General features: G+C 50.0%; 2 protein-coding genes across 9 annotated transcripts in view; one reads left to right on the forward strand and one right to left on the reverse strand.

Moving 5' to 3' along the window:
* PI4KB (phosphatidylinositol 4-kinase beta) overlaps positions 1–1,668 on the forward strand; it is a 28,443-nt gene extending 26,775 nt beyond the window's left edge. For all 7 annotated transcript variants that reach the window (XM_056511091.1, XM_056511093.1, XM_056511094.1 and 4 more), the window contains one exon: positions 314–1,668. In XM_056511091.1, coding sequence (XP_056367066.1) covers positions 314–495 — 182 coding nt within the window. In that variant the 3' untranslated portion in view covers positions 496–1,668. The remainder of the gene's footprint in view (positions 1–313) is intronic.
* Positions 1,596–27,029, reverse strand: ZNF687 (zinc finger protein 687). 2 transcript variants are annotated; one of them, XM_056511090.1, is made up of 10 exons: positions 26,938–27,029; positions 21,871–23,924; positions 19,775–19,953; positions 17,799–17,975; positions 15,427–15,589; positions 10,872–11,180; positions 8,706–8,818; positions 6,937–7,069; positions 4,911–5,403; positions 4,733–4,754 (listed from the first exon to the last, which is right to left on the reverse strand). In XM_056511090.1, exons 2-9 carry the CDS (start codon positions 23,920–23,922, stop codon positions 4,912–4,914), a joined length of 3,618 nt encoding a protein of 1,205 aa, XP_056367065.1. In that variant the 5' UTR covers positions 23,923–23,924; positions 26,938–27,029; the 3' UTR covers positions 4,733–4,754; position 4,911. The 2 variants fall into 2 exon arrangements, with proteins under 2 accessions (XP_056367064.1, XP_056367065.1); XM_056511089.1 differs by having other exon boundaries at positions 1,596–5,403.
* Between the last annotated feature and the right edge of the window lie 115 nt (positions 27,030–27,144).

Consider the following 27,144-nt stretch of genomic DNA (forward strand, 5'->3'; position numbering starts at 1 on the left):
TCCCAGGCTCGCAGCTGCCGCTTTTCCCATTTCTCCACTCTCCCATTTTCCCATTTTCCCATTTTCCATGCTCTCATCTCCCAGTTTTTCCCATTTTTCCCATTTCCCAGGCTCCCAGCTGCCCCATTTCCCAATTTTTCCCAATTTTTCTCCTCTCTCCCAGGCTCCCAGCTGCCCCATTTCCCAATTTTTCCCCTTTTTCCCATTTCCCAGGCTCCCAGCTGCCCCATTTCCCAATTTTTCCCATTTTTCCCATTTCCCAGGCTCCCAGCTGCCCCATTTCCCAATTTTTCCCATTTTTCCCCTCTCCCAGGCTCCCAGCTGCCCTGCTTCCACGGCTCCTCCACCATCAGGCACCTCAAGGAGCGTTTCCACATGAACCTGACGGAGGAGCAGCTGCAGCTGCTGGTGGAGCAGATGGTCGACGGCTCCATGCGCTCGCTCACCACCAAGCTCTACGACGGCTTCCAGTACCTCACCAACGGCATCATGTGACCCCAAAAACCCCGAATTCCCACCCAAAAAAACACCCCCAGCAGGGGGGGGAAGGAAAAAAAAAAATTCCATCCCATCCCAAAAAAAAACGGGGGGAAAAAATGGAAATTCCACGTTTTTCTCGCCTGGGGAATTGAATTTGGAGCGGAGCCAACGTGGATTTTGGGAGGATTTTTGGAGGATTTTGGGGGTTGGAGGCTCCAATCAGCCACCCCGGCCTGGACTCTGCTGGAGGAATGGGACAGAATTCCATAAAAAAATCTGGGAAAAGCACCAGGAATGGGGATGGGGGTTTGGGGTTTTCCTTGGAATTCGCCCCCAGTTCCCGTGGAATGGGGGGTGGGAAAGGGGAGGGGTGTCCTGAAGGTTGGGAATGTCCAAAATCCTGGAATTCCTGGAATTTCAGGTGTGGGGGGATCCTTCCTAATCCGTTTTCCTCTCCTGGAGCACCCAGGTGGGAAATTCCAGGTGAGATTTCAGATAAAATTCCCACTGGGATTCCCTCCAAGTGAGGAATTCCAGGTGGGATTCCCAGTGGGATTCCTTCCAGATGTGGAATTCCAGGTGGGGAATTCCCAGCAGAATTCCAGGAATTTGGGGCTGGGATTCCTCCTCCCCCTCCCCACCTTTCCTGGGAATTCCAGGCCTGGAATGTTGGGATGGACCCGGGGGGGTTTTGGGGGGGTTTGTCCCAATCCCGGATCCCCCAAATCCCAAATCCTGAACCAGGGAAGGAAAAATTCCTGGAATTTCCCCTCCCCCACCCTGGCCTGGCCTGCTGGGCAAGGGGGACACCTGGAGTGTCCCCAATGTCCCCCCAGTGTCTCCCCACCACTTTTTTTTTTTTTTTTTTTTTCTTCCCCTTTTTAATTTTTAGAATTAAAAATCCCAAAATTCAGATTTCCCACCCCCCGGGGAGGGGCTTTGGGGACACCGGGAGGGGACAGAGGGGACCCCAACCCTTCCCAAGCCCCTTTTTTGGGGGGCAGGACCAAAATTCGGGGATGCAGCCGGAGCCCCTCCCCCCCTCTCCCTCCCCTCCCCCCTTCCCATTCCCGGAGCTTTTCCCGGGAAAAGCAAAACCCAGGGAGGAGCCGAGGCCGGGGGCAGCAGGGGTGAAACCACTGGAGTTTAATGGAATCGATTCCTACAGAATAAAGAGAATTCCTGAGAGCCTCTCGAGCCGCAGCTTCCGTCAGCACATTCCCAAAAATCCCCAAAATTCCAGAGGGAACAGCCCCTGAAATCCCAGGGGGAACATTCCCAAAATTCCAGAGACACATTCCCCAAAATTCCAGAGGAACAGCCCTGAAATCTGGGGGGAACATTCCCAAAATTCCAGGGATGCAGCCCCAAAAATTCCAGGGGAAATATTCCCAAATTTCTGGGAGCACATTCCCCAAAATTCCTGGATTGCCACCCCAAAATCCCAAGGGGAACATCCCCAAAATTCCAGGGGAAACATTCCCGAATTTCTGGGAGCACATTCCCCAAAATTCCAGGGGGAACATTCCCGAAATTCCAGGAGTCCAACCCCAGAATTCCAGGGGGAACATTCCCGAAATTCCAGCCCCTCCCTCCCTCCACCCCAGTCCAGCTCAAGGCACTGAAATGCTGGAAAACCGCGGCTCCAGAGCCATTTTTCCATAGTTTCTTTTTCTTTCTAAATTTTTTTTTTTTTTTTTGGGATTTTTTCCTTTCTAAATCTCGTAGAAACTTTAATTTCTTCTCTCTATTTACACTCGGCCTGGGGGAGGGGGGATTTTTTGGGAATTTGGCCGATTTTCCACCTGATTTTTCCCAGTTTTTTTTTTTTTGTTTTTTTTTTCCTCATCCGTTCACCTGTGCAGGGAAAAGGGGAAGGAAAATTCCCCAAAATTCCTGCTTGGAAAAAGTCCAAAAAACCGGGAACAAAACGCCAAAAAAAAAAAAAAAAAAAAAAAGAAGAACCCAAAAAACAACAAAATCAACCCCAAAGCAGCTTCTGCCATCCCAAAAAACACAAAAAAAAAAAGGGAAAAAAAAATCCTTGGAAAACCAAACCAGATCCCGAAGTGAGCACAGCAGATTTTGTGATTTTAGTGTATGATACAACTTTACAGGGAAAGGGGGAATTATTCACAGGGAATTCCGGGAATTCTGGGAATTCTGAGGGGCTTTTCTGGAGGATTTGAAGTGGGAAAGGTTCCGGATCCTGAGGAGAGGAGGAGCTGGAAAAAAAGCTGGAAAAAAACTGGAAAACATCTGGAAAATTGGATGGGAAAAAACTGGGAAAGGGCTTGGAAAAGCTCTGGAAAAAAAAAAAAAAAAAAAAAAACAAAAAATTGGAAAAGGGCTGGAAAATGGCAGAAAAAAAAACTGGAAAGGTGTCTGGAAAAAAGCTGGGGAAAAAAAGCTGGAAAAGAGCTGGAAAAAGTTGGAAAACGGCTGGAAAAAAATAGGAAAAGGGGTTGGAAAAAATTGGAAAAGAAACGGAAAAGGGGCCGAAAAAAGAACTGGAAAAGGGCTGGAAAAAAGTTGGAAAAAAGCTGGAAAAGGGCTGAGAAAAAATGGAAAAAATTGGAAAGGGGCTGGGAAAAGAGCTTGGAAAAAAACGAAAAAAAACTGGAAAATGGTCTGGAAAAAAAAACAACTGGAAAAGCTCCCAAACCTTCAGCCTCATTCTGTAATTTGGGAGCATTTTCCCACTTTTCCTTCAGGCTGGAATTTGGGATCCCAATCCTGGATTTTTTTCAGTCCTTATTCCTTTGTCAAAGGAAAAAAATCTCCATTTTACCTTTTTTTTCCTCCTCTTTCCCAGCTCTTTTCCTCCTTTTTTCCTCCTCCTGCTCCCTCGGGTCCTTCCCGGGAACCTCTGGAATTCCAGGATTTTGGAATCTCCTCCTTCCCAACACAACACACCAGAAAAAAAAAAAAATCCAGGAAAAACAAACAAAATCCAAGGAAAAAAAAAAAATTAAAAAACTTGGAATTTGCTGGAAAAGCTTCCCCAGCCCCGTCTGGATCCGGGAATTCCTGGGAGGAGCCTGGAAACCCCAAATCCCCCAAATCCCGAAATTCCCGGGGATTCCCAGCGGGATTTGGGATCATCCCAATCCCAAATTTCCCTCAGGCACTGGGAAAGGCTCTGGGGGTGTTTTATGTACACGAATTCCCAGGGAAAATCCCAGAATTCCGGGAATTCTGACATTCCTGGGAATGCTCAGATCGCCTCGGGTCTGATCCTGGAATTCCAGGAATTCTGAGATTCCCGGGAATGCTCAGTTTGTCTTTGAGGCTGATCCCAGAATTCCTGGAATTCCAGAATTCCCAGGAATGCTCAGTTCTTCTTGGGGCCAGTTTGGAAGCTGATCCCAGAATTCCCAGATTTTTGGGAATTCCAGAATCCCGGGAATGCTCAGTTCTCTTTGGCCCTCTGCCTGGCGTGGATAAAGCCAATCCCAGAATTCCAGGAATTCCAGAAACGCTCAGTTCTCCTTGATGAAGCCAATCCCAAATTTTTGGGAATTCCCAGAATTCCAGAATCTGAGGAACGCTCAGTTCTCCTCAGGGCCGGTTTGGGAGCCAATCCCAGAATCCTGGATTTCCAGGATTGAAGGATTCCTGGGAAGGCTCAGTTCTCCTGCATGAAGCCAATCCTAGAATTCCAGGAATTCCCAGAATTCCCGAATCCTGGGATCTCTCAGTTCAGTTCTCCTCGTTGCCCTGCCTGGCCCGCATAACGCTGATCCCAGAATTCCCAGAATTCCAGGATTCCCTGGATCTCAGTTCCATGAAGCCAGTCCCAGATTTCTGGGAATTCCTGGAATTCCCAAATCCCAGGACCTCAGTTCTCATTCCCCTGCCAGGCGTGGATAACGCCAATCCCAGAATTCCAGAATCCCAGGATCTCTCAGTTCTCCTCCATGAAGCCAATCCCAGATTTCTGGGAATTCCCGGAATTCCAGAATCCCAGGATCTCTCAGTTCTCCTCCATGAAGCCAATCCCAGATTTCTGGGAATTCCCGGAATTCCAGAATCCCAGGATCTCTCAGTTCTCCTTCATGAAGCCAATCCCAGATTTCTGGGAATTCCCGGAATTCCCGGACCTCAGTTCTCCTCATTCCCCTGCTCGGCATGGATAAACACCAATCCCAGATTTCTGGGAATTCTCGGAATTCCCGATCCCAGGATCTCAGTTCTCCTCATTGCCCTGCTGGGCACGGATAACACCGATCCCAGATTTCTGGGAATTCCCGGAATTCCCGATCCCAGGATCTCTCAGTTCTCCTCGTTGCCCTGCCGGGCGCGGATAAACACCAATCCCAGATTTCTGGGAATTCCCGGAATTCCCGGACCTCAGTTCTCCTCGTTGCCCTGCCGGGCGCGGATAAACACCAATCCCAGATTTCTGGGAATTCCCGGAATTCCCGGACCTCAGTTCTCCTCGTTGCCCTGCCGGGCGCGGATAAACGCCATTCCATGGGTCCGGAAATGCGTCTTGAGGTTGAGCTGGGTCTCGAATCCCCTCCCGCACACTTTGCACTCCAGCAGATCCCCCTGGGCTCCTCCAGCTGCAGCTCCGGAGCTCCCCTGGGAACTCCCCTGGGCGCTCCCCTGGGAACTCCCGGCCGCGCCCTGGGGCTGCTCGGGCTCGGGGCGGCGCTTCTTGTGCGAGATGAAGCGGTGGCGGCCGAGGGAGCCGAGCGAGGCGAAGCCGAGCCCGCACTCGCGGCAGCGCAGGTTGATGGAGCCGGGCCCGGCGCGGTGCTGCGCCACGTGCGCCTGCAGCTCCGCGCGGGTCGCGGCCGCCTGCCCGCAGCGCCGGCACCGCAGCGGCAACGGGGCCGCGCCCGGCGCCGGGGGCGTGGTGCTGTCCGGCTCCTCGCTGCACGAATCGTCCGACGAGAGCCTGCGCTTGCGGCCGGCCTGCACACGGAGAGACGGGAATGTGGGAATGCGGGAATGCGGGAGGGATTGGGATTGGGATTGGGATCGGGGGTTTGGGGGAGGAGATCGTTCCTGGGGTTGGGGCGCGTCCCGAAGGGAATTCTTTGATAGTTCCCCAAAGCCACTAATATTCACAGGAAATTCCCAGGAAATTCCCGAGAAAATTCCCAGGATATTCCCAAGAAAATTCCCAGGAAATTCCCAAAAAAATTCCCAAGAAAATTCCCAGGAATTCCAAAGGGTTTGGGAGGTGGGATTTTGGGTGAGGAGATCATTCCTCGGGTTGGGGTGCACCCCAAAAGGAATTCTTTGATAGTTCCCCAAATCCCTCCCAAAGCCGCTAATATTCACAGGAAATTCCCATGAAATTCCCGAGAAAATTCCCAGGATATTCCCAAGAAAATTCCCAGGAAATTCCCAAAAAAATTCCCAAGAAAACTCCCAGGAAATCCCAGGAATTCCAAAGGGTTTGGGAGGTGGGATTTTGGGTGAGGAGATCATTCCTCGGGTTGGGGTGTGTCCCAAAAGGAATTCTTTGATAGTTCCCCAAATCCCTCCCAAAGCCACTAATATTCACAGGAAATTCCCAGGAAATTCCTGAGAAAATTCCCAGGAAATTCCCAAGAAAATTCCCGAGAAAATTCCCAGGAAATCCCAGGAATTCCAAAGGGTTTGGGAGGTGGGATTTTGGGTGAGGAGATCATTCCTCGGGTTGGGGTGCGTCCCAAAGGGAATTCTTTGATAGTTCCCCAATCCCTCCCAGAACCCCTAATATTCCCAGGAAATTCCCAAGAAAATTCCCGAGAAAATTCCCAGGAAATCCCAGGAATTCCAAAGGGTTTGGGGGTTGGAATTTTGGGCAAGGAGATCCTGGGTGAATCCCTCGGGAATTGGGGCAGTTGCCAGAAGAAATTCCTGGATAATTCCTCAATCCCTCCTGAAACCCCCTAATATTCCCAAGAAAATTCCCAAGAAATCTCAGGAATTCCAAAGGGTTTGGGAGGTGGGATTTTGGGTGAGGAGATCATTCCTCGTGTTGGGGTGAGTCCCAAAAGAGAATTCTTTGATAGTTCCCCAGTCCCTCCCAAAACCTCTAATATTCCCAGGAAATTCCCAAGAAAATTCCCAGGAAATCTCAGGAATTCCAAAGGGTTTGGGAGGTGGGATTTTGAGTGAGGAGATCATTTTGGGGTGAAGCTCCTGGGGTTGGGGTGGGTCCCAAAGGGAATTCTTTGATAGTTCCCCAATCCCTCCCAGAACCTCTAATATTCCCAGGAAATTCCCAAGAAAATTCCCAAGAAATCCCAAAGAATCTGGAATCCCAAAGGGTTTGAGGGGTTGGAATTTTGGGCAAGGAGATCCCGGGTGAATCCCTCGGGAACTGGGGCGGCTGCCAGAAGGAACTCCTGGGTAACTCCGCAAACCTCAAAAATTCCCAGAAAACTCCAGGAATTCCGAGACAAAACCCCCCCAAAATTCCCAGGGATTTTTGGGAATTCCTGGATTTCCCACCTGGGCAGGGCCCCTGGCTATGACGACCTCCTGGCTGCGGGCGGGGTCGGGGCTCTCCAGGCCGTGGCGCACCTGGATGTGCTTCTCCAGGATCAGGCGGCTGCTGAACGTGCGCTTGCCCTCCGTGCAGTACCTGGGGTGGAAAACCGGGAATTCTGGACACGGAATTCCTGAAATCCCAACCCCAAACCGGGAATTCTGACCCTGGAATTCCTGAAATCCCAACCCCAAACCGGCAATTCTGACCCTGGAATTCTCGAATTCCAACCCCAAACTGGGAATTTTGAACCTGGAATTTCTGAAATCCCACCCCAAACCAGGAATTCTGACCCTGGAATTCCCAACCCCAAACCGGGAATTCTGAGCAAGGAATTCCTGAAATCCCACCCCGAACCCGGAATTCTGCACCTGGAATTCCCAAAATCCCACCCCAAACCGGGAATTCTGAACATGGAGTTCCTGAAATCCAAACCCCAAACCAGGAATTCTACACCTGGAATTTGCAAATTCCAACCCCAAAACGGGAATTCTCAACTCGAAATTTCTGAAATCCCACCCCAAACTGGGAATTCTGCACCTGGAATTCCCAAATTCCAAACCCAAAATGTGACTTCTGCCCCTGGAATTCCCATCCACAAACCGGGAATTCTGAACATGGAATTCCTGAAATCCCACCCCAAACTGGGAATTCTGCACCTGGAATTCCCAAATTCCAACCCCAAACTAGGAATTTTGAACCTGGAATTCTCAAATTCCAACCCCAAACCGGGAATTCTGACCCTGGAATTCCTGAATTCCCACCCCAAACTGGGAATTCTGACACCAGAACTGACGCGTTTGATGCTCTCGTGGTTGACGCGGTGCTGTGGAATTCCCGTTTTTCTCCCCCAGAATTCCCATTTTTCCCCCCCCAGAATTCCCATTTCCCCCCCAGAATTCCCATTTTTCCCATTTTTCCCGGGTTACCTGCAGGGATAGACACGTTTGATGCTCTCATGGTTGACGCGCTGCTGGAATTCCCGTTTTTCCCCCCCAGAATTCCCATTTTCCCCCCCAGAATTCCCATTTTCCCGGGTTACCTGCAGGGATAGACGCGTTTGATCCCCTCGTGGTTGACGCGGTGCTGTGGAATTCCCGTTTTTCCCCCAGAACTCCCATTTTCTCCCCATAATTCCCATTTTCCCCCCCAGAATTCCCATTTCCCCCCCCAGAATTCCCATTTTTCCCGTTTTCCCGGGTTACCTGCAGGGGTAGACGCGTTTGATCCCCTCGTGGTTGACGCGGTGCTGGAATTCCCGTTTTTCCCCCCCAGAACTCCCATTTTTCCCCCAGAATTCCCATTTCCCCCCCTAGAATTCCCATTTTTTCCCCAGAATTCCCATTTTCCCCCCCCAGAATTCCCATTTCCCCTCCAGAATTCCCATTTTTCCCATTTTTCCAGGGTTACCTGCAGGGATAGACGCGTTTGATCCCCTCGTGGTTGACGCGGTGCTGTGGAATTCCCGTTTTTCCCCCCCAGAACTCCCATTTTTCTCCCCAGAATTCCCATTTTCCCCCCCAGAATTCCCGATTTCCCCCCCAGAATTCCCATTTTTCCCATTTTCCCGGGTTACCTGCAGGGATAGACACGTTTGATCCCCTCGTGGTTGACGCAGTGCTGTGGAATTCCCATTTTTCTCCCCCAGAATTCCCATTTCCCCCCCCAGAATTCCCATTTTTTCCCCAGAATTCCCATTTCCCCCCCCAGAATTCCCATTTTCCCGGGTTACCTGCAGGGATAGACGCGTTTGATCCCCTCGTGGTTGACGCGCACGTGGCGCCGCAGGCTCGGCGCCGAGCAGAAGGAGCGCTCGCACAGGTGGCACGGGAACTTCTTCACCGACTGAGGGACAGGCAGGGAGAGTCAGGAAAATGGGGAAAAAATGGGAAAAAATGGGAAAAAAAAAGGAAAAAAAATCGGGTAAAAAAATCAGGAAAAAACCCCAGGAAAAACACGGAAAAAACCCCAGCACGGGAATTTCTTCACTGACCGTAGGAGAGTGAGAGGCAAAATTCCAAAAGAATTCCCATTTCCACATTCCCAAAGCTCAACATTCCCAAATCCTCCCATTCTCACAATCCAGGAGGATCCAGGATCTGAGATTCCCAATCCAACAGGGGACAGGAACTCGATTTTCCCTCTAATCCCACCCGGAATTATCCCAAAAATCCCTAAATCCTCACCGATTTTCCCGCTGGAATTCCCAAAAAAATTCCCAAAAAATTCCCAAAAAATCCCACATTCCCACATCCTCCCATTCTCACAATCCAGGATCTGAGACTCCCACTCCAGCTGAAAGTGGGAACTCGATTTTCCCTCTAATCCCACCCGGAATTATCCCAAAAATCCCTAAATCCTCACCGATTTTCCCACTGAAATTCCCAAAAAATTCCCAAAAAATCCCACATTCCCACATCCTCCCATTCTCACAATCCAGGAGGATCCAGGATCTGAGACTCTCACTCCAGCTGGAAGTGGGAACTCGATTTTCCCTCTAATCCCACCCGGAATTATCCCAAAAATCCCTAAATCCTCACAGATTTTCCCGCTGAAATTCCCAAAAAATTCCCAATCCCACATCCTCCCATTCTCATAATCCAGGAGGATCCAGGATCTGAGACTCCCACTCCAGCTGGAAGTGGGAACTCGATTTTCCCTCTAATCCCACCCGGAATTATCTCAAAAAATCCCTAAATCCTCACAGATTTTCCCGCTGAAATTCCCAAAAAATTCCCAATCCCACATCCTCCCATTCCCACAATCCAGGAGGATCCAGGATCTGAGATTCCCAATCCAGCAGGGGACAGGAACTTGATTTTCCCTCAAATCTCACCCGGAATGATCCCAAAAAACCCTAAATCGTCACTGATTTTCCCACTGAAATTCCCAAAAAATTCCCAATCCCACATTCCCACATCCTCCCATTCTCACAATCCAGGAGGATATCCTGGATCTGAGATTCCAAATCCAGCAGGGGACAGGAACTCGATTTTCCCTCAAATCTCACCCAGAATTATCCCAAAAATCCCTAAATCCTCACCGATTTTCCCGCTAAAATTCCCAAAAAATTCCCAAAAAATTCCCAAAAAATTCCCAATCCCACATTCCCACATCCTCCCATTCCCACAATGCAGGAGGATCCAGGATCTGAGATTCCCAATCCAACAGGGGACAGGAACTCGATTTTCCCTCTAATCCCACCCGGAATTATCCCAAAAATCCCTAAATCCTCACCGATTTTCCCGCTAAAATTCCCAAAAAATTCCCAAAAAATTCCCAAAAAATTCCCAAAAATCCCACATTCCCACATCCTCCCATTCCCACAATCCAGGAGGATCCAGGATCTGAGACTCCCACTCCAGCTGGAAGTGGGAACTCGATTTTCCCTCTAATCCCACCCGGAATTATCCCAAAAATCCCTAAATCGTCACCGATTTTCCCGCTGGAATTCCCAAAAAAAATTCCCAAAAAATCCCACATTCCCACATCCTCCCATTTTCATAATCCAGGAGGATCCAGGATCTGAGATTCCCAATCCAACAGGGGACAGGAGCTCGATTTTCCCTCAAATCTCACCCGGAATTATCCCAAAAATCCCTAAATCCTCACCGATTTTCCCGCTGAAATTCCCAAAAAAGTCCCAAAAAATTCCCATTCCCAGGATCCAGGATCTGAGATTCCCAATCCAACAGGGGACAGGAACTCGATTTTCCCTCTAATCCCACCCGGAATTATCCCAAAAATCCCTAAATCCTCACCGATTTTCCTGCTGAAATTCCCAAAAAATTCCCAAAAAATTCCCAAAAAATTCCCAAAAAAATCCCAAAAAATTCCCAAGGAATTCCCAAAGAATTCCCAAAGAATTCCCAAAGAATTCCCTCATTCCCAGCCCCACCTTTCCGTGCTCCTTCTTCATGTGTGCCACGTACTCGTCCCTCTCGGGGAACCAGGAGTGGCAGACGCCGCAGCTCCAGCCGCTGCCCTTGGCTTTGCTCCCGGATTTCCGCTGGAATTTCCGCTTGGATTTCCTCAGCTCGGGGGAGCTCGGCGCTTCCTCCTCCTCCTCCTCCTCCTCCTCCTCGGAGCTGGAGGATTCCTCCGAGTTCTTGGACACTGGGGTCTCCAGGGGCTCGGCCTTGGGCGTCAGCAGCGACAGGGATTTCTTGGAGGAGTCGTCCTTGGATTTCTGCGGCTGGTGGGAGTTCTGGGAAAGGAGGTTTGGGAAAATCCTAAACAATCCATAAAAATCCTCAAAAATCCCTAAATATCCATGGAGGATCTGGGATTTATCCTTAAAATCCTAAATAAAGCAGGACAGGGAATCATGCAAAAATCCCTAAAAATCCCAAACGAGATCCCGGAATAAAATCTAATTCAGGGGATGGTGAAGCCATGCAATGACCTGGGCAGGATCCAGGATTTATCCCAAATAAAGCAGGACAGGGAATTCTGGAATGGTTTGGGTTGGAAAAAACCCCAAAGATCCCAGAAAGTCCCTAAAAATCCATGAAGTAATCTGGGATAGTTTCCAGGATTTATCCCTAAAATCCCAAATAAAGCAGGACAGGGAAACATGGAAAAAATTCTCAAAAATTCCTAAAAATCCATGAAATAATCTGGGATAGTTTCCAGGATTTATCCCTAAAATCCCAAATAAAGCAGGACAGGGAATCCTGGAAAAATCCTCAAAAATTCCTAAAAATCCATGAAATAATCTGGGATAGTTTCCAGGATTTCTCCCTAAAATCCCAAATAAAGCAGGACAGGGAATCCTGGAATGGTTTGGGATGGAAAAAACCCCAAAGATCCCAGAAAGTCCCTAAAAATCCATGAAGTAATCTGGGATAGTTTCCAGGATTTATCCCTAAAATCTCAAATAAAGCACAACAGGGAATCCTGGAAAAATCCACAAAAATCCCTAAAAATCCTTAAAGATCCCTAAAAATCCATAGGATTCCCATGGGTCAGGATCTGGGATTTATCTGTAAAATCCCAAATAAAGCAGGACAGGGAATCATGGAAAAAATTCTCAAAAATTCCTAAAAATCCATGAAGTAATCTGGGATAGTTCCCAGGATTTATCTCTAAAATCCCAAATAAAGCAGGACAGGGAATCATGGAAAAAATCCTAAAAAATGCCTAAAAATCCTTAAAGATCACTAAAAATCCATGGGATTCCCATGGGTCAGGATCTGGGATTTATCCCTAAAATCCCAAATGAAGCAGGACAGGGAATCTTGGAAAAAATCCTAAAAAAATTCCCTAAAAATCCCAAAGAGATTCCCTAAAAATCCCTGAAGAGATCCCCATAAAATCCAATCCCAGGGATGGGGAATCTATGGAAAAACCTGGGCAGGATCTGGGATTTATCCCTAAAATCCCAAAGAAACCAGGACAGGAAATCCTGGAATGGTTTGGGGTGGGAAAGATCCCAACTGCTCCAAATTTGGGGCTGAAATTCTGGCATTTTTGAACGGAATTTTTCTGGTTTTGACCTGAATTTTGCCATTTCTGACCAGAATTTCACCATTTTCCCCAGAGTGGTGCCTGACCTTGAGGTGCTCGAGCATGGTGAGTTTCTGGGCCCAGAGCAATCCTCACCCCATTTGAGGCTGAAATTCCATTTTTTTAACCAAAATTCCACTTTTTAAACTGAAACTCCATCATTTTTAACCGGATTTTCTCAATTTTTGACCAGAATTTTTCTGGTTTTGACCAGAATTTTGCCATTTTCATCCAGAACAGTGCCTGACCTTGAGGTGCTCGAGCATGGTGCATTTCTGGGCCCAGAGCAATCCTCACCCCATTTGAGGCAGAAATTCCATTTTTTTAACCAAAATTCCACATTTTAAACTGAAACTCCATCATTTTTAACCGGAATTTCACCGTTTTTGACCAGGATTTGTCCATTTTTGACCAGAATTTCACCATTTTCCCCCAGAGTGGTGCCTGACATTGAGGTGCTCGAGCCCTTCTGAACCCCCAACACTCCACATCATTCTCCAGTTTGGGACTGAAATTCCACCATTTTTTGGCCAGAATTTCACCCTTTTTGACCGGAATTTCACCGTTTTTGACCGGAATTTCACCGTTTTTGACCAGAATTTTGCCATTTTCATCCAGAACAGTGCCTGACCTTGAGTTGCTCGAGCATGGTGCATTTCTAGACCCAGAGCAATCCTCACCCCATTTGGGGCTGAAATTCCAGTTTTTTAAACTGAAATTCCATTTAAACGAAACTCCATCATTTTTAACCAGATTTTCTCCGTTTTTGACCGGAATTTCACCGTTTTTGACCAGGATTTTCTCAGTTTTTGACCAGAATTTTGCCATTTTCATCCAGAACAGTGCCTGACCTTGAGGTGCTCAAGCATGGTGAGTTTCTAGACCCAGAGCAATCCTAACCCCATTTGAGGCAGAAATTCCATTTTTTTAACCAAAATTCCACTTTTTAAACTGAAACTCCATCATTTTTAACCGGAATTTCACCGTTTTTGACCAGGATTTGTCCATTTTTGACCAGAATGTCACCATGTTCCCCCAGAGTGGTGCCTGACCTTGAGGTGCTCGAGCCCTTCTGAACCCCCAACACTCCCCATCATTCTCCAGTTTGGGACTGAAATTCCACCATTTTTGGCCAGAATTTCACCCTTTTTGACTGGAATTTCACCCTTTTTGACCAGGATTTTCTCAGTTTCTGACCAGAATTTCACTATTTTGCCCAGAGTGGTGCCTGACCTTGAGGTGCTCGAGCATGGTGAGTTTCTGGACCCAGAGCAATCCTCAACCCATTTGGGGCTGAAATTCCATTTTTTAAAAAAACAGAAACTCCATCATTTTTAATCGGATTTTCTCAGTTTTTGACCAGGATTTTCTCCGTTTTTGACCAGGATTTTCTCAGTTTCTGACCAGAATTTCACTATTTTCCCCCAGAGTGCTGCCTGACCCTGAGGTGCTCGAGCATGGTGAGTTTCTGGGCCCAGAGCAATCCTCACCCCATTTGGGGCTGAAATTCCATTTTTTAAAAAAACCGAAACTCCATCATTTTTAACCGGATTTTCTCAATTTTTGACCAGAATTTTTCTGGTTTTGACCAGAATTTTGCCATTTTCATCCAGAACAGTGCCTGACCTTGAGGTGCTCGAGCATGGTGAGTTTCTGGGCCCAGAGCAATCCTCACCTCATTTGGGGCTGAAATTCCATGTTTTTAACCGAAACTCCATCATTTTTAACCGGAATTTCTCCGTTTTTGACCAGGATTTTCTCAGTTTTTGACCAGAATTTTGCCATTTTCATCCAGAGTGGTGCCTGACCTTGAGGTGCTCGAGCATGGTGAGTTTCTGGACCCAGAGCAATCCTAACCCCATTTGAGGCAGAAATTCCATTTTTTTAACCAAAATTCCACATTTTAAACTGAAACTCCATCATTTTTAACCGGAATTTCACCGTTTTTGACCAGGATTTGTCCATTTTTGACCAGAATGTCATCATGTTCCCCCAGAGTGGTGCCTGACCTTGAGGTGCTCGAGCCCTTCTGAACCCCCAACACTCCCCATCATTTTCCAGTTTGGGACTGAAATTCCACCATTTTTGTCCAAAATTTCACCCTTTTTGACCGGAATTTCACCGTTTTTGACCAGGATTTTCTCAGTTTCTGACCAGAATTTCACCATTTCCCCCAGAGTGGTGCCTGACCTTGAGGTGCTCGAGCATGGTGAGTTTCTGGACCCAGAGCAATCCTCACCCCATTTGGGGCTGAAATTCCATTTTTTTAACCGAAACTCCATCATTTTTAACCAGATTTTCTCCATTTTTGACCAGAATTTTTCTGGTTTTGCCAAAAATTTTGCCATTTTCATCCAGAACAGTGCCTGACCTTGAGGTGCTCGAGCATGGTGAGTTTCTGGGCCCAGAGCAATCCTCACCCCATTTGGGGCTGAAATTCCATTTTTTTAACCGAAACTCCATCATTTTTAACCAGATTTTCTCCATTTTTGACCAGAATTTTTCTGGTTTTGCCAAAAATTTTGCCATTTTCATCCAGAACAGTGCCTGACCTTGAGGTGCTTGAGCATGGTGCGTTTCTGGACCCAGAGCAATCCTCACCCCATTCCATGTTTTTAACAGAAACTCCATCATTTTTAACCGGATTTTCTCCGTTTTTGACCGGAATTTCTCCGTTTTTGACCAGGATTTTCTCAGTTTTTGACCAGAATTTTGCCATTTTCATCCAGAACAGTGCCTGACCTTGAGGTGCTCGAGCATGATGCATTTGTGGACCCAGAGCAATTCCCACCCCATTTGGGGCTGAAATTCCATGTTTTTAACCGAAACTCCATCATTTTTAACCGGATTTTCTCCGTTTTTGACCGGAATTTCACCGTTTTTGACCAGGATTTTCTCAGTTTCTGACCAGAATTTTGCCATTTTCCCCCAGAACAGAGCCTGACCTTGAGGTGCTCGAGCATGGTGCGTTTCTGGGCGAAGAGCAGCGGGCACTGCGGGCAGCGGAAGACGCTGACGCGCTGCGGCAGCAGGTGCTGGTCAAAGTGGGACGAGAGCAGCGGCTTGTGGGTGAACACCGTGTCACACATGGCACACTTGTAAATCATCCTGGGGGAAAACGGGGAGAGAAGGTGGAAAATGGGGAAAAACCCGTGGAAAATGGGAAAAACGGGGGTAAATGGGGAAAAACCCCATGGAAAATGGGAAAAAAACCCCATGGAAAATGGGGAAAAACCCCATGGGAAAATGGGAAAAACCCATGGAAAATGGGAAAAACATGGAAATGGGAAAAATGGGGAAAAACCCCATGGGAAAATGGGGAAAAACCCCATGGAAAATGGGGAAAAAACCCCATGAAAAATGGGAAAAACATGGAAAATGGGAAAAACATGGAAAATGGGAAAAAACTCCATGGAAAATGGGGAAAAACCCATAGAAAATGGGAAGAAACCCCATGGAAAATGGGGAAAAACCCATGGAAAATGGGAAAAAACCCCATGGAAAATGGGAAAAACCCCATGGAAATGGGAAAAATGGGGGTAAATGGGAAAAAAACCCCATGGAAAATGGGAAAAACCCCATGGAAAATGGGAGAAAAAAACATGGAAAATGGGGAAAAACCCATGGAAAATGGGAAAAACGGGTGTAAATGGGAAAAAAAACCATGGGAGAATGGGGAAAACATTTCATTCCCTAATCTTCCATCCTCAACCTTTTATTCCCAAATCTCTCAATCTCTTATTCCCAAATCTCCCAAACTTTGAGTCCCAAATCTCACAATCACTTATTCTCAAATCTCCCAATTTTTTATGCCCAAATCCCCCAACCTCTTATTCCCAAACCTCCCATCCCAAATCTCCCAATTTTTTATTCCCGTATCTCCCATTCCCAAATCTCCCATCCCAAATCTCCCAATCTCTTATTCCCAAATCTCCCATCCCAAATCCCTCACTCCATTCCCTGCCCAATCCCATCTGTGCTCCCTGTGCTCCTGAACCTTGGCACAGAGGGGAACTGGGGAGGGTTTGGGAATTCTGTGCTGGGAATTGGGGAGGATTTGGGAATTCTGTGCAGGGAATTGGGAGGATGGGATTGGGCAGGGAACTGGGGAGGGTTTGGGAATTCTGTGCTGGGAATTGGGGAGGATTTGGGAATTCTGTGCAGGGAACTGGGGAGGGTTTGGGAATTCTGTGCTGGGAATTGGGGAGGATTTGGAGATTCTGTGCAGGGAATTGGGAAGGATTTGGGACTGTGCAGGGATGGGAATTTTGTGCAGGGAATTGGGGAGGGTTTGGGAATTCTGTGCAGGGAATTGGGAGGGTTTGGGAATTCTGTGCAGGGAATTGGGGAGGATTTGGGAATTCTGTGCAGGGAACTGGGGAGGATTTGGGAATTTTGTGCAGGGAACTGGGGAGGATTTGGGAATTCTGTGCAGGGAATTGGGGAAGATTTAGGAAATCTGTGCAGGGAACTGGGGAGGGTTTGGGAATTCTGTGCTGGGAGTTGGGGAGGATTTGGGAATTCTGTGCAGGGAACTGGGGAGGATTTGGAGATTCTGTGCAGGGAATTGGGGAGGATTTGGGAATTCTGTGCTGGGAGTTGGGGAGGATTTGGGAATTCTGTGCTGGGAGTTGGGGAGGATTTGAGAATTCTGTGCAGGGAACTGGGGAGGATTTGAGAATTCTGTGCAGGGAACTGGGGAGGATTTGGGAATTCTGTGCAGGGAATTGGGGAAGATTTAGGAAATCTGTGCAGGGAACTGGGGAGGATTTGGGAATTCTGTGCTGGGAATTGCGGAGGGTTTGGGAATTCTGTGCAGGGAACTGGGGAAGATCTGGGAATTCTGTGCAGGGGATTGGGAAGGATTTGGGAATTCTGTGCAGGGAATTGGGGAAGATTTAGGAAATCTGTGCAGGGAACTGGGGAGGATTTGGAGATTCTGTGCTGGGAATTGGGGAGGATTTGGGAATTCTGTGCTGGGAGTTGGGGAGGATTTGAGAATTCTGTGCTGGGAATTGGGGAGGGTTTGGGAATTCCATGCTGGGAATTGAGGAGGATTTGGGAATTCTGTGCAGGGAATTGGGGAAGGTTTGGGTATTCTGTGCAGGGAACTGGGGAGGATTTGGAGATTCTGTGCAGGGAACTGGGGAAGATTTAGGAAATCTGTGCAGGGAATTGGGGAAGGTTTGGGAATTCTGTGCTGGGAGTTGGGGAGGATTTGGAGATTCTGTGCAGGGAACTGGGGAAGATTTAGGAAATCTGTGCAGGGAATTGGGGAAGGTTTGGGAATTCTGTGCAGGGAGTTGGGAATGCTCACTTGGACTGCTGGTTGCTGAAGCCAGGGTGCTGGGTGTACACGTGGGCGTGGGCGCTGGGCGCTGATTTGAAGGCCATGGGGCAGATGGGGCATTTGTGGAAAACCTCGCAGTGAGAGCTCTGGATGTGGGACTTGATGGAATTGACGCCGCCAAACACCACGGAGCAGCTGGGACACCTGGAAACCGAGGGAATGGGGATCAGAAACAAACTATTGGGGGATTCCCAATGGAGAGCAGGATCCTAAACCAGTTCTGGGGAAATCCAAGGGGGAATCGGGATCCAAAGTTCCCAATGGAGAGCAGGATCCCAAACCAATTCTGGGGAAATCCCAATCAAAATCTGAACCAGTTCTGTGGAAATTCCATCAAGAATCAGGATCCCAGAACAGTTCTGGAAAAATCCCAGTGGGAATCAGAAGCACAAATTATTGGGGAATTCACAATGGAGAGTAGGATCCCAAACTAGTACTGGGAAATTCCCAGTGGAAATTGGAATCCAAAGTTCCCAATGGAGAGCAGGATCCCAAACCAGTACTGGGAAATTTCCCAACCAAAATCTGAACCAGTTCTGGGGGAATTCCAACATGAATCAGGAACCCAAACCAGTTCTAGAAAATTCCCAGCAGGAATCAGGATCCAAAATTCCCATAGGAGAACAGGATTCCAAAACAGTTCTGGGGGAATTCCATCATGGATCAGGATCCCAAAAACAGTTCTAGAAAAATCCCAGCAGGAATCAGGATCCAAAATTCCCAAAGGAGAACAGGATTCCAAAACAGTTCTGGGAAAATCCCAGCGGCAATCAGGATCCAAAGTTCCCAATGGAGAGCAGGATCCCAAACCAGTTCTGGGAAATTCCCAGCCAAAACCAGGATCCAAACCAGCTCTGGGGAAATTCCAGCTGGGATCAGGATCCAAACCAATTCTGGGGAAATTCCAGCTGGGATCAGGATCCCAAACCAGTTCTGGGGAAATTCCAGCTGGGATCAGGATCCAAATCAGTTCTGGGGAAATTCCAGCTGGGATCAGGATCCAAACCAGTTCTGGGGAAATTCCAGCTGGGATCAGGATCCCAAACCAGTTCTGGGGAAATTCCAGCTGGGATCAGGATCCCAACCAGTTCTGGGGAAATTCCAGCTGGGATCAGGATCCAAACCAGTTCTGGGGAAATTCCAGCTGGGATCAGGATCCCAACCAGTTCTGGGGAAATTCCAGCTGGGATCAGAATCCCAAACCAGTTCTGGGGAAATTCCAGCTGGGATCAGGATCCAAATCAGTTCTGGGGAAATTCCAGCTGGGATCAGGATCCCAAACCAGTTCTGGGGAAATTCCAGCTGGGATCAGGATCCAAACCAGTTCTGGGGAAATTCCAGCTGGGATCAGGATCCCAAACCAGTTCTGGGGAAATTCCAGCTGGGATCAGGATCCAAACCAATTCTGGGGAAATTCCAGCAGGGACCAGTATCCCAAACCAATTCTGGGGAAATTCCAGCTGGGATCAGGATCCAAACGAGTTCTGGGAAATTCCAGCTGGGATCAGGATCCCAAACCAGCTCTGGGGAAATTCCAGCTGGGATCAGGATCCCAAACCAATTCTGGGGAAATTCCAGCTGGGATCAGGATCCTAAACCAGTTCTGGGGAAATTCCAGCTGGGATCAGGATCCCAAAAGAGTTCTGGGGAATTTCCAGCTGGGATCAGGATCCCAAACCAGCTCTGGGGAAATTCCAGCTGGGATTAGGATCCAAACCAATTCTGGGGAAATTCCAGCTGGGATCAGGATCCCAAACCAGTTCTGGGGAAATTCCAGCTGGGATCAGGATCCCAAAAGAGTTCTGGGGAAATTCCAGTTGGTATCAGGATCCAAACCAGTTCTGGAAAAATTCCCAACCAAAATAATTTCTGGACCTTCCCGTGGTCCCACCACCCTCTCCAACGTCTCCCCTCGGCATTCCCGGAATTCCCGGTGCCCGTACCTGTACCCCACCCTGCGGGAGAAGTGCAGGCAGGAGTCCTTGAGGTGCCCCTCGAAGTTGGCCAGCAGGAAGTTGCCCCCGCACTCGGGGCAGACGTGGGGCGGGCGGCTGCGGTGCATGCGCTGGTGCGCGCTGAAGCTGCAGCGGTTCGACAGGATCATGGGGCACGCCGAGCACACCTGGGGAGAAAAGAGATGGAATTTTGGGAATTCTGGGTCGCTCAGGGGTCCAAGGATCCCAAAAAGTTCAGGGAGAACTGCACAGATAGATGTAGCGTCGCGGAAATTCGCAACGGGGATCAGGATCCCAAAAAGTTCAGGGAAGATTCTATCAAGGAACGGATCCAAAATGGTTCTGGGATCTTGGAAAATTCCCAACAGGGATCAGGATCCCAGAAAGTTCAGGGAAGATTCTATCAAGGGATGGATCCAAAGTGGTTCTGGGATCTTGGAAAATTCCCAACAGGGATCAGGATCCCAGAAAGTTCAGGGAAGATTCTATCAAGGGATGGATCCAGAATGGTTCTGGGATCTTGGAAAATTCCCAACAGGGATCAGGATCCCAGAAACTTCTGGGAAAATTCCCAAAAGGGATCAGGATCCCAAAAAGTTCAGTGAAAAATTCTATCAAGGGATGGATCCAAAATGGTTCTGGGATCTTGGAAAATTCCCAACAGGGATCAGGATCCCAGACAGTTCAGGGAAGATTCTATCAAGGGATGGATCCAAAGTGGTTCTGGGATCTTGGAAAATTCCCAACAGGGATCAGGATCCCAAAAAGTTCAGGAAAGATTCTATCAAGGAACGGATCCAAAATGGTTCTGGGATCTTGGAAAATTCCCAACAGGGATCAGGATCCCAAAAAGTTCAGGGAAGATTCTATCAAGGGATGGATCCAAAATGGTTCTGGGATCTTGGAAAATTCCCAACAGGGATCAGGATCCCAAAAAGTTCAGGGAAGATTCTATCAAGGGATGGATCCAAAATGGTTCTGGGATCTTGGAAAATTCCCAACAGGGATCAGGATCCCAAAAAGTTCAGGGAAGATTCTATCAAGGGATGGATCCAAAGTGGTTCTGGGATCTTGGAAAATTCCCAACAGGGATCAGGATCCCAAAAAGTTCAGGGAAGATTCTATCAAGGGATGGATCCAAAGTGGTTCTGGGATCTTGGAAAATTCCCAACAGGGATCAGGATCCCAAAAAGTTCAGAGAAGATTCTATCAAGGGATGGATCCAAAATGGTTCTGGGATCTTGGAAAATTCCCAACAGGGATCAGGATCCCAAAAAGTTCAGGGAAGATTCTATCAAGGGATGGATCCAAAGTGGTTCTGGGATCTTGGAAAATTCCCAGCGGGGATCAGGATCTCAACGAGTAATGGGAAAATTACACCAAGGAATGGATCCAGAATGGTTCTGGGATCTTGAAAAACTCCCAACTGGAATCAAGATCCTGAAAGATTCTGGGAAAATTTCAATAGGGATAAGGATCCCAAATAGCTCTGGGAAAATTCCAACAGGGATCAAGGTCCAAATAAACTCTGGGAAAATTTCTACAAAAACCAGGATCCCAAAAAGTTCTGGGAAAATTTCTACAAAAACCAGGATCCCAAAAAGTTCTGGGAAAATTCCAACAGGGATTAGGAACCAAATAAACTCTGGGAAAATTCCATCAAGGAACGGATCCAAAATGGTTCTGGGATCTTGGAAAATTCCCAACAGCGAATCAGGATCAATGGGATGGGATGGGATGGGATGGGATGGGATGGGATGGGATGGGATGGGATGGGATGGGTGCAATGGCTTTGGGATGGACATTTGGGAGAAATCATTCTCCCACCTCCTCCCACCATCTTCCCACTTTCTCCCACTTCTCTCCCACCACCTCCCAGTGTTCTCTCAACATCTCCCAACATCTCCCACTTCCCTCCCACCTTCTCCACTGCCTTCCCACCACCCTCCCATGTTCTCCACAACCTTCCTATCATCACCCACCATATTCTCCCACTTCTCTCCCACCTTCTCCACCACCTCTCCACCATCTCCCACCTTCTCAACCACCCTCCCACCCTTCCCCACCCCCTCTGTCCCTCTCACCGTGCTGCTGCTGCTGGTGGCCACCCCGACCTGCTGGAAATGCGCCGCCAGCCCCGCTTTGTCCTTGCACTGCTCCTTGCACTCCAGGCACCTGAAGCAGCTGTAGCTGCTCTGCTCTGACCCCAGGGGCAGCACGGGCACCTCCTGCACCAAACCCCCCCCGTCCTGCGCCACCTTGCCGGCCGGCAGCGCCACGGACACCAGCGGGGTGATGTCGGGCTGGCCGATCATCTGCTCCAGGGCGATGGGCCGCATCACCAGGTGCGAGCACTGCATCACCAGCCCCTTGTCCTTGTGCTCGCGGGCGTGCAGCAGCAGGCTGCACTTGTTGAAGAACACCAGGCGCTTGGTGCAGTGGTTGCAGGTGACCTCGATGCGCATGCTGCGCCGGTCGTAGTGCCGCGCCAGGCTCTTCTCCAGCGCGAAGGCGTCGCCGCACTCCAGGCACCGGTAGCCCAGCGGCGGCAGCGCCAGGCTGGACTCGGCCGGGGGGCTCAGGTTGGGCTTGTAGGTGGGCAGCAGGTTCTTGCTGTTGAGGATTTTGTTGAAAGCCTCCACCAGGCTGGACTGGCTGCGGGAGATGACGGTGCCGGCCACGCTCGGCGAGGATTTCGGCAGCGCCGCGCCGTTGGTTTTGGCGGCGCCGTTGGCTCTGCTGTCGCTTTTAGGGAGCGGCTGCGGCACCAAGTTGAGGATGTTTTTAGCCACGGATTTGCCGGATTTGGCCGGGAGCACCACGGATTTCTGCTGGGCCACGCTGGCGGCGATCAGCATGGCGCTGCTGGCGCTCTGGATGGTGGCCACGGGCAGCACCGTGCCCTTCAGCTTGGTGCCGTTGCCCAGCTGCACGCTGACGATTTTGGGCCCTTCTGTGTTTTTCAGAGGGCTGGAAAGCTCCGATTTTTCCTTGGGCGCTGTCTCCGTGCCCGCCCCGGCGTTTTCTGGGGTTTCCTGGGCGTTCTGCTCGCCGGGGGTTTTGCTGGAGGGCGGCTCCGAGTCGGAGCTCACCCTGGTGACCGTCCTGGTGATGCTGCCGCAGGAGGTTTTGATGGTTTTGATGCGCACCTTGAGCGGCCGCGAGGAGCTGGAGGACGGCGAGTTGGTGTTTTCCTCCTCCTCCTCTTCTTCCTCCTCCTCCTCTTCCTCGCCGCTGGAAACGCTCGGGGGGCTCCTCATGGATTTCTCCAGCATTTCCTGCTCTTCCTTCAGGAGTTTGGGAGAAGAAGGAGGGATGGGAATCCCAGGAGAGGAGAAAGATTCCCGAGGGCTCCGCGGGGAACGCTTGAGCTCGGCCGCGGCGTCGATGCCGGAATCCGAGCCCGGCCACGGCGCCACCGGAGAATCCCCGGCGGAATAACGCACGGTGACGGATTTGAGGTGATCCAAAACCAACCCCTTGGGGCTGGAGCTCCTGCCTGCAGCCTCCTCCGAGTCCGACTCCTCCTTCTTGATGCAGGGGACGGGGTGGGATCCGTCAGCAGCCCGGAACTGGGTGGGAAAAGCAGGATCCAAGCTCTCTGTGGTCTCTCCCAAGGGCTCTTTGCCATCCATGGAGGACGGCGTGGGGGACGCGGCCAGCGACGGCCCAGCCAGCGACTTCTCCTTGGCTTTCTCCCTCGACCTGTCGATCAGGTTGGCTCCATCCTCGCTGGGCTCGGGGCTGAAATGGGAGAACAGATCCAAGGCCTTGCTGCTCTTCTCCTTGGCCCAGCACTCCCCGTTGGACGGCGGCTCTGCCCCGCGGGGGCCGGGCGACCTGGCGGCGTCGGGGGCGCCGAAGCCGTTCTGGAGCAGCCGGGGCGCGTCCTTGCCGCGGGGATCCGGCGGCTCCGGCTGCTCCGGGCACACCGTGTTCTTGACGATGACGCTGACGGCCGAGATGTCGGCGTGGGGCAGGGCGGGGGGCTCGTCGCCCCCCGGCTCCCCCGGGACCTGCTTCCCGTGGGACTCGGGCTCCTCGTGGTGCGAGTGGATCGCCTCGTTGGCGTCGATGTCGGGGATGTCGAAGGCGGCCAGCAGGTCGTCGAAGTCCGGGGTTTTCATGTCCCCCATGGCTGGGAGGGGAAACAGGAGACGGGGTGAGGGGGGTGAGATCTGGGGGTCCCAAGTGGGAATTTTCCTGGGTTTCCATCCCCATAAACTTCAGGGAGTCCTGGTGTTCCACAGCCTTTTATTGCCATCCCATTCCCATTTTTATTCCATTCCCATTCCCATTCCCATTTTATTTTTATTCCATTCCCATTCCCATTTTATATCCCATTCCTACGCTGTTTCCATTCCATTTATTTTCCATTTAATTCCCATTCCAATTTATTTCTATTTCATTTTTATTCCATTCCCATTACCATCCCATTCCCATTTCATTCACATTCCCATTTAATTCCCATCCCATTTTATTTCTGTTTCACTTCCATTCCATTCCATTCCATTCCATTCCATTCCATTCCATTCCATTCCATTCCATTCCATTCCATTCCCACTCCATTTTCTTTTCATTTCATTCCCATTTTCACTCCATTCCTATCTCATTTTACTCCCACTTATCTCCCATTTTATTCCCATCCCACTCCCATTCCACCACAAACACCTCCTCTCCATCCCAAAAATCCCCCTTTTATCCCAAATATCCTCTTTCTTATCCCAAAAATCCCCCTTCCCATCCCAAAAATCAACTTCCCCGCTGCTGATCCATCCCCTAAATTCCAGGAATTCCCAGGAAATCCTTGGGATCTGGCCCCATCCCAGCTCAGTCCAGGTCCAGGATCTGTCACATCTTCCCTGTTAACCCCTGGAATGCCGGAATTCCAGCAGGCCTGGAAGCTCCAAGGAATTTTTGGGGTGTTTTTTTAGGGAAAAATTTAAGGAAGAGGGGTTTGGATTCCATGGTTTTGCAGTTTGGAAAAGCAGGAAAAGGGGAAAAAGCCATGGATCCAACCCCAATCCCAGCCCCAAATTCTGCCAGGATTTGAGGTGGGAAATCAGGGATCCAACCCCAATTCCAGCCCTAAATTCCCTCTGGATTTGAGGTTGAAATCAGGGATCCAACCCCAATTCCAGCCCTAAATTCCCTCTGGATTTGAGGTTGAAATCAGGGATCCAACCCCAATTCCAGCCCTAAATTCCCTCTGGATTTGAGGCTCCAGGACCTACCCCCCCAGCAGGTGGAATTCCATCCATTTTCCCTCTGGAATGCACCTCGGGAGAAGCTTTTTCCTTCTCAAATCCCCTTTTTCCTGTCCTTTTATCCCCAGGCAGGGAATGAATCCTACAGAAATTCCTTTGGGAATTGTTTTCCAGGGGGGAATTGTGCTCCCTGTCCCTCCCCATTCACATCCAAATCCTTGGGAATGATTTCCCCACCCCCAAATCCTTCTTCCTGGGATCCCAATCCTGTTTTTTTGGGAATAAACACATCCAGGCTGGGAAATCCTACAGAAGCTGTTTGGGATAAGGAGTGGGGTTTAGGGAATCCTTCCTGGCTCGGGAAAAGGAGGAGGGAAAATCAGGACAGTCACAAACGGGGAGGGATGATCCCAAAAATCCACCTGTGGCAAATCCCAGTTTCCAAACTGATCCCAAAGTCCTCATCCTGATCCCAGACTTCTTGTCCTGATCCCAATTCCCCAATCCCAAATCCCCCATCCTAAATTCATAAATCTCAGATACCAAACTCCCCATCCTGATCCAAATTCCCCAACCCCAAACTTCCCATCCCAGCCCTAAATCCCTGACCCCAAACTGATCCCAAACCCCGTCCTGATCCCAATTCCCCAATCCCAAACTCATCCCAATCCTAAATTCCTTGATTGCAAACTCCCCATCCCTGCCCCAAACTCTTGATCCCAAACTCCCCAACCTGATCCCAAACTCCACATCCCCATCAGAAATTCCCAATCCCAAACTCCTCACCCCAATCCTAAATCCCAGATCCCAAACTCCCCATCCCAAACTTGTGATCCCAAACTCCCCATTCAGATCCCAATTCCCCAATCCCAAGCTCCCCATCCAGATCCCAAATCCCCAATCCCAAACTCCTGATCCCAATCCCAAACCCCCAATCCCAAACTCCTCATACTCATCCCAAACTCCTGTTCCCAAATTCTCCATCCCCATCCCAAACTCCCCCTCCCCATCCCACTCTCACCCCCGTGCAGCTGCCTCACCCCGAGGGATCTGTGTGGGATTAAATTCCCAGGATTTGGAGGGAATTAATTCCTGACCATCTGCCGGCCCCGGGGCCACGGCACCAATGGGGCCGGCCCTGATCCCGGGATCCTGAAAATCCCAAAGGATCCCGACAATCCCAAAGGATCCCAACGGGAAAGGGAACGGTTCCAGCCCCAGCAGGAGCCAGGAGGGTTCAGGATTCTCGATTTTCCCAGGATTCCCAAAAGGGCTGGGGGGATCTGGGCTGGGATTCCGTGGGATTTTGGGGTTTTCCCAAATATTCAGGATCCCAAGGCCTCCATCCTGACCCCAAATCTCTTACCCCAACCCCAGACTCCCAATCTCGATCCCAGATTTCCTATTCTGATCCCAAATTCACCATCCCAAACTCCCCATCCCAATCTCAAATTCCTCACCCCCATCCCAAACTCCTCATTCCAACCCTAAATCCCCAATCCCAAACTCCCCATCCCGATCCTTAATTCCCCACCCCAACCCCATACTCCCCGAAATTTCAGGATGCGGGAGATGATCCTGATCCCCACAAATCCCGGGATTTATTTTGTGGGAAGACGTGAAAATGATCCCTCCAAATCCCGGCATTTGGGATGGGAGGGGGTGAACGTGACCCTCCAAAATTCCAGGAACGGGGGGGGTGACCATGACTCCCCCCAAATCCCGGGATTTTGGGAGAGCAAAGGTGACGATGAACCCTCAAATCCCGGGATTTTAGGCGGGGCAGAGGTGACCATGACCCCCCCATATCCCGGGATTCTGGGGGGGTTGTGCCCGTCCGTGCCCCCCCTCCCGGGCCCCTCAGGCCGCGTTTCCCGCCCAGGCCTCGCCCCCCCCTCAGGCCTTGACCCCCTCAGGCCGCTCCCGCCCCTCAGGCCCCGCTACCTGGAGCCGCGCGCGGGGAGCGCTCCCCGGCTGCCGCCGCCGCTTCCCGCTGCCGGTCCCGGTTCTCGATCCCAATTCCCGATTCCGATCCCGATCCCGATCCCGGCTCCCGGTCCCGGTCCCGCTCGGGCCCCTCAGCGGCGCCGCTTCCCCTCCGCCACTTCCTGCTTGGCCCCCCCCAACCCCGCCGGCCGCTCGCGCCGCGCG

The sequence above is a fragment of the Oenanthe melanoleuca genome, chromosome 25 (genome assembly GCF_029582105.1).
Source record: "Oenanthe melanoleuca isolate GR-GAL-2019-014 chromosome 25, OMel1.0, whole genome shotgun sequence".
Taxonomy (NCBI): Eukaryota; Metazoa; Chordata; class Aves; order Passeriformes; family Muscicapidae; genus Oenanthe; species Oenanthe melanoleuca.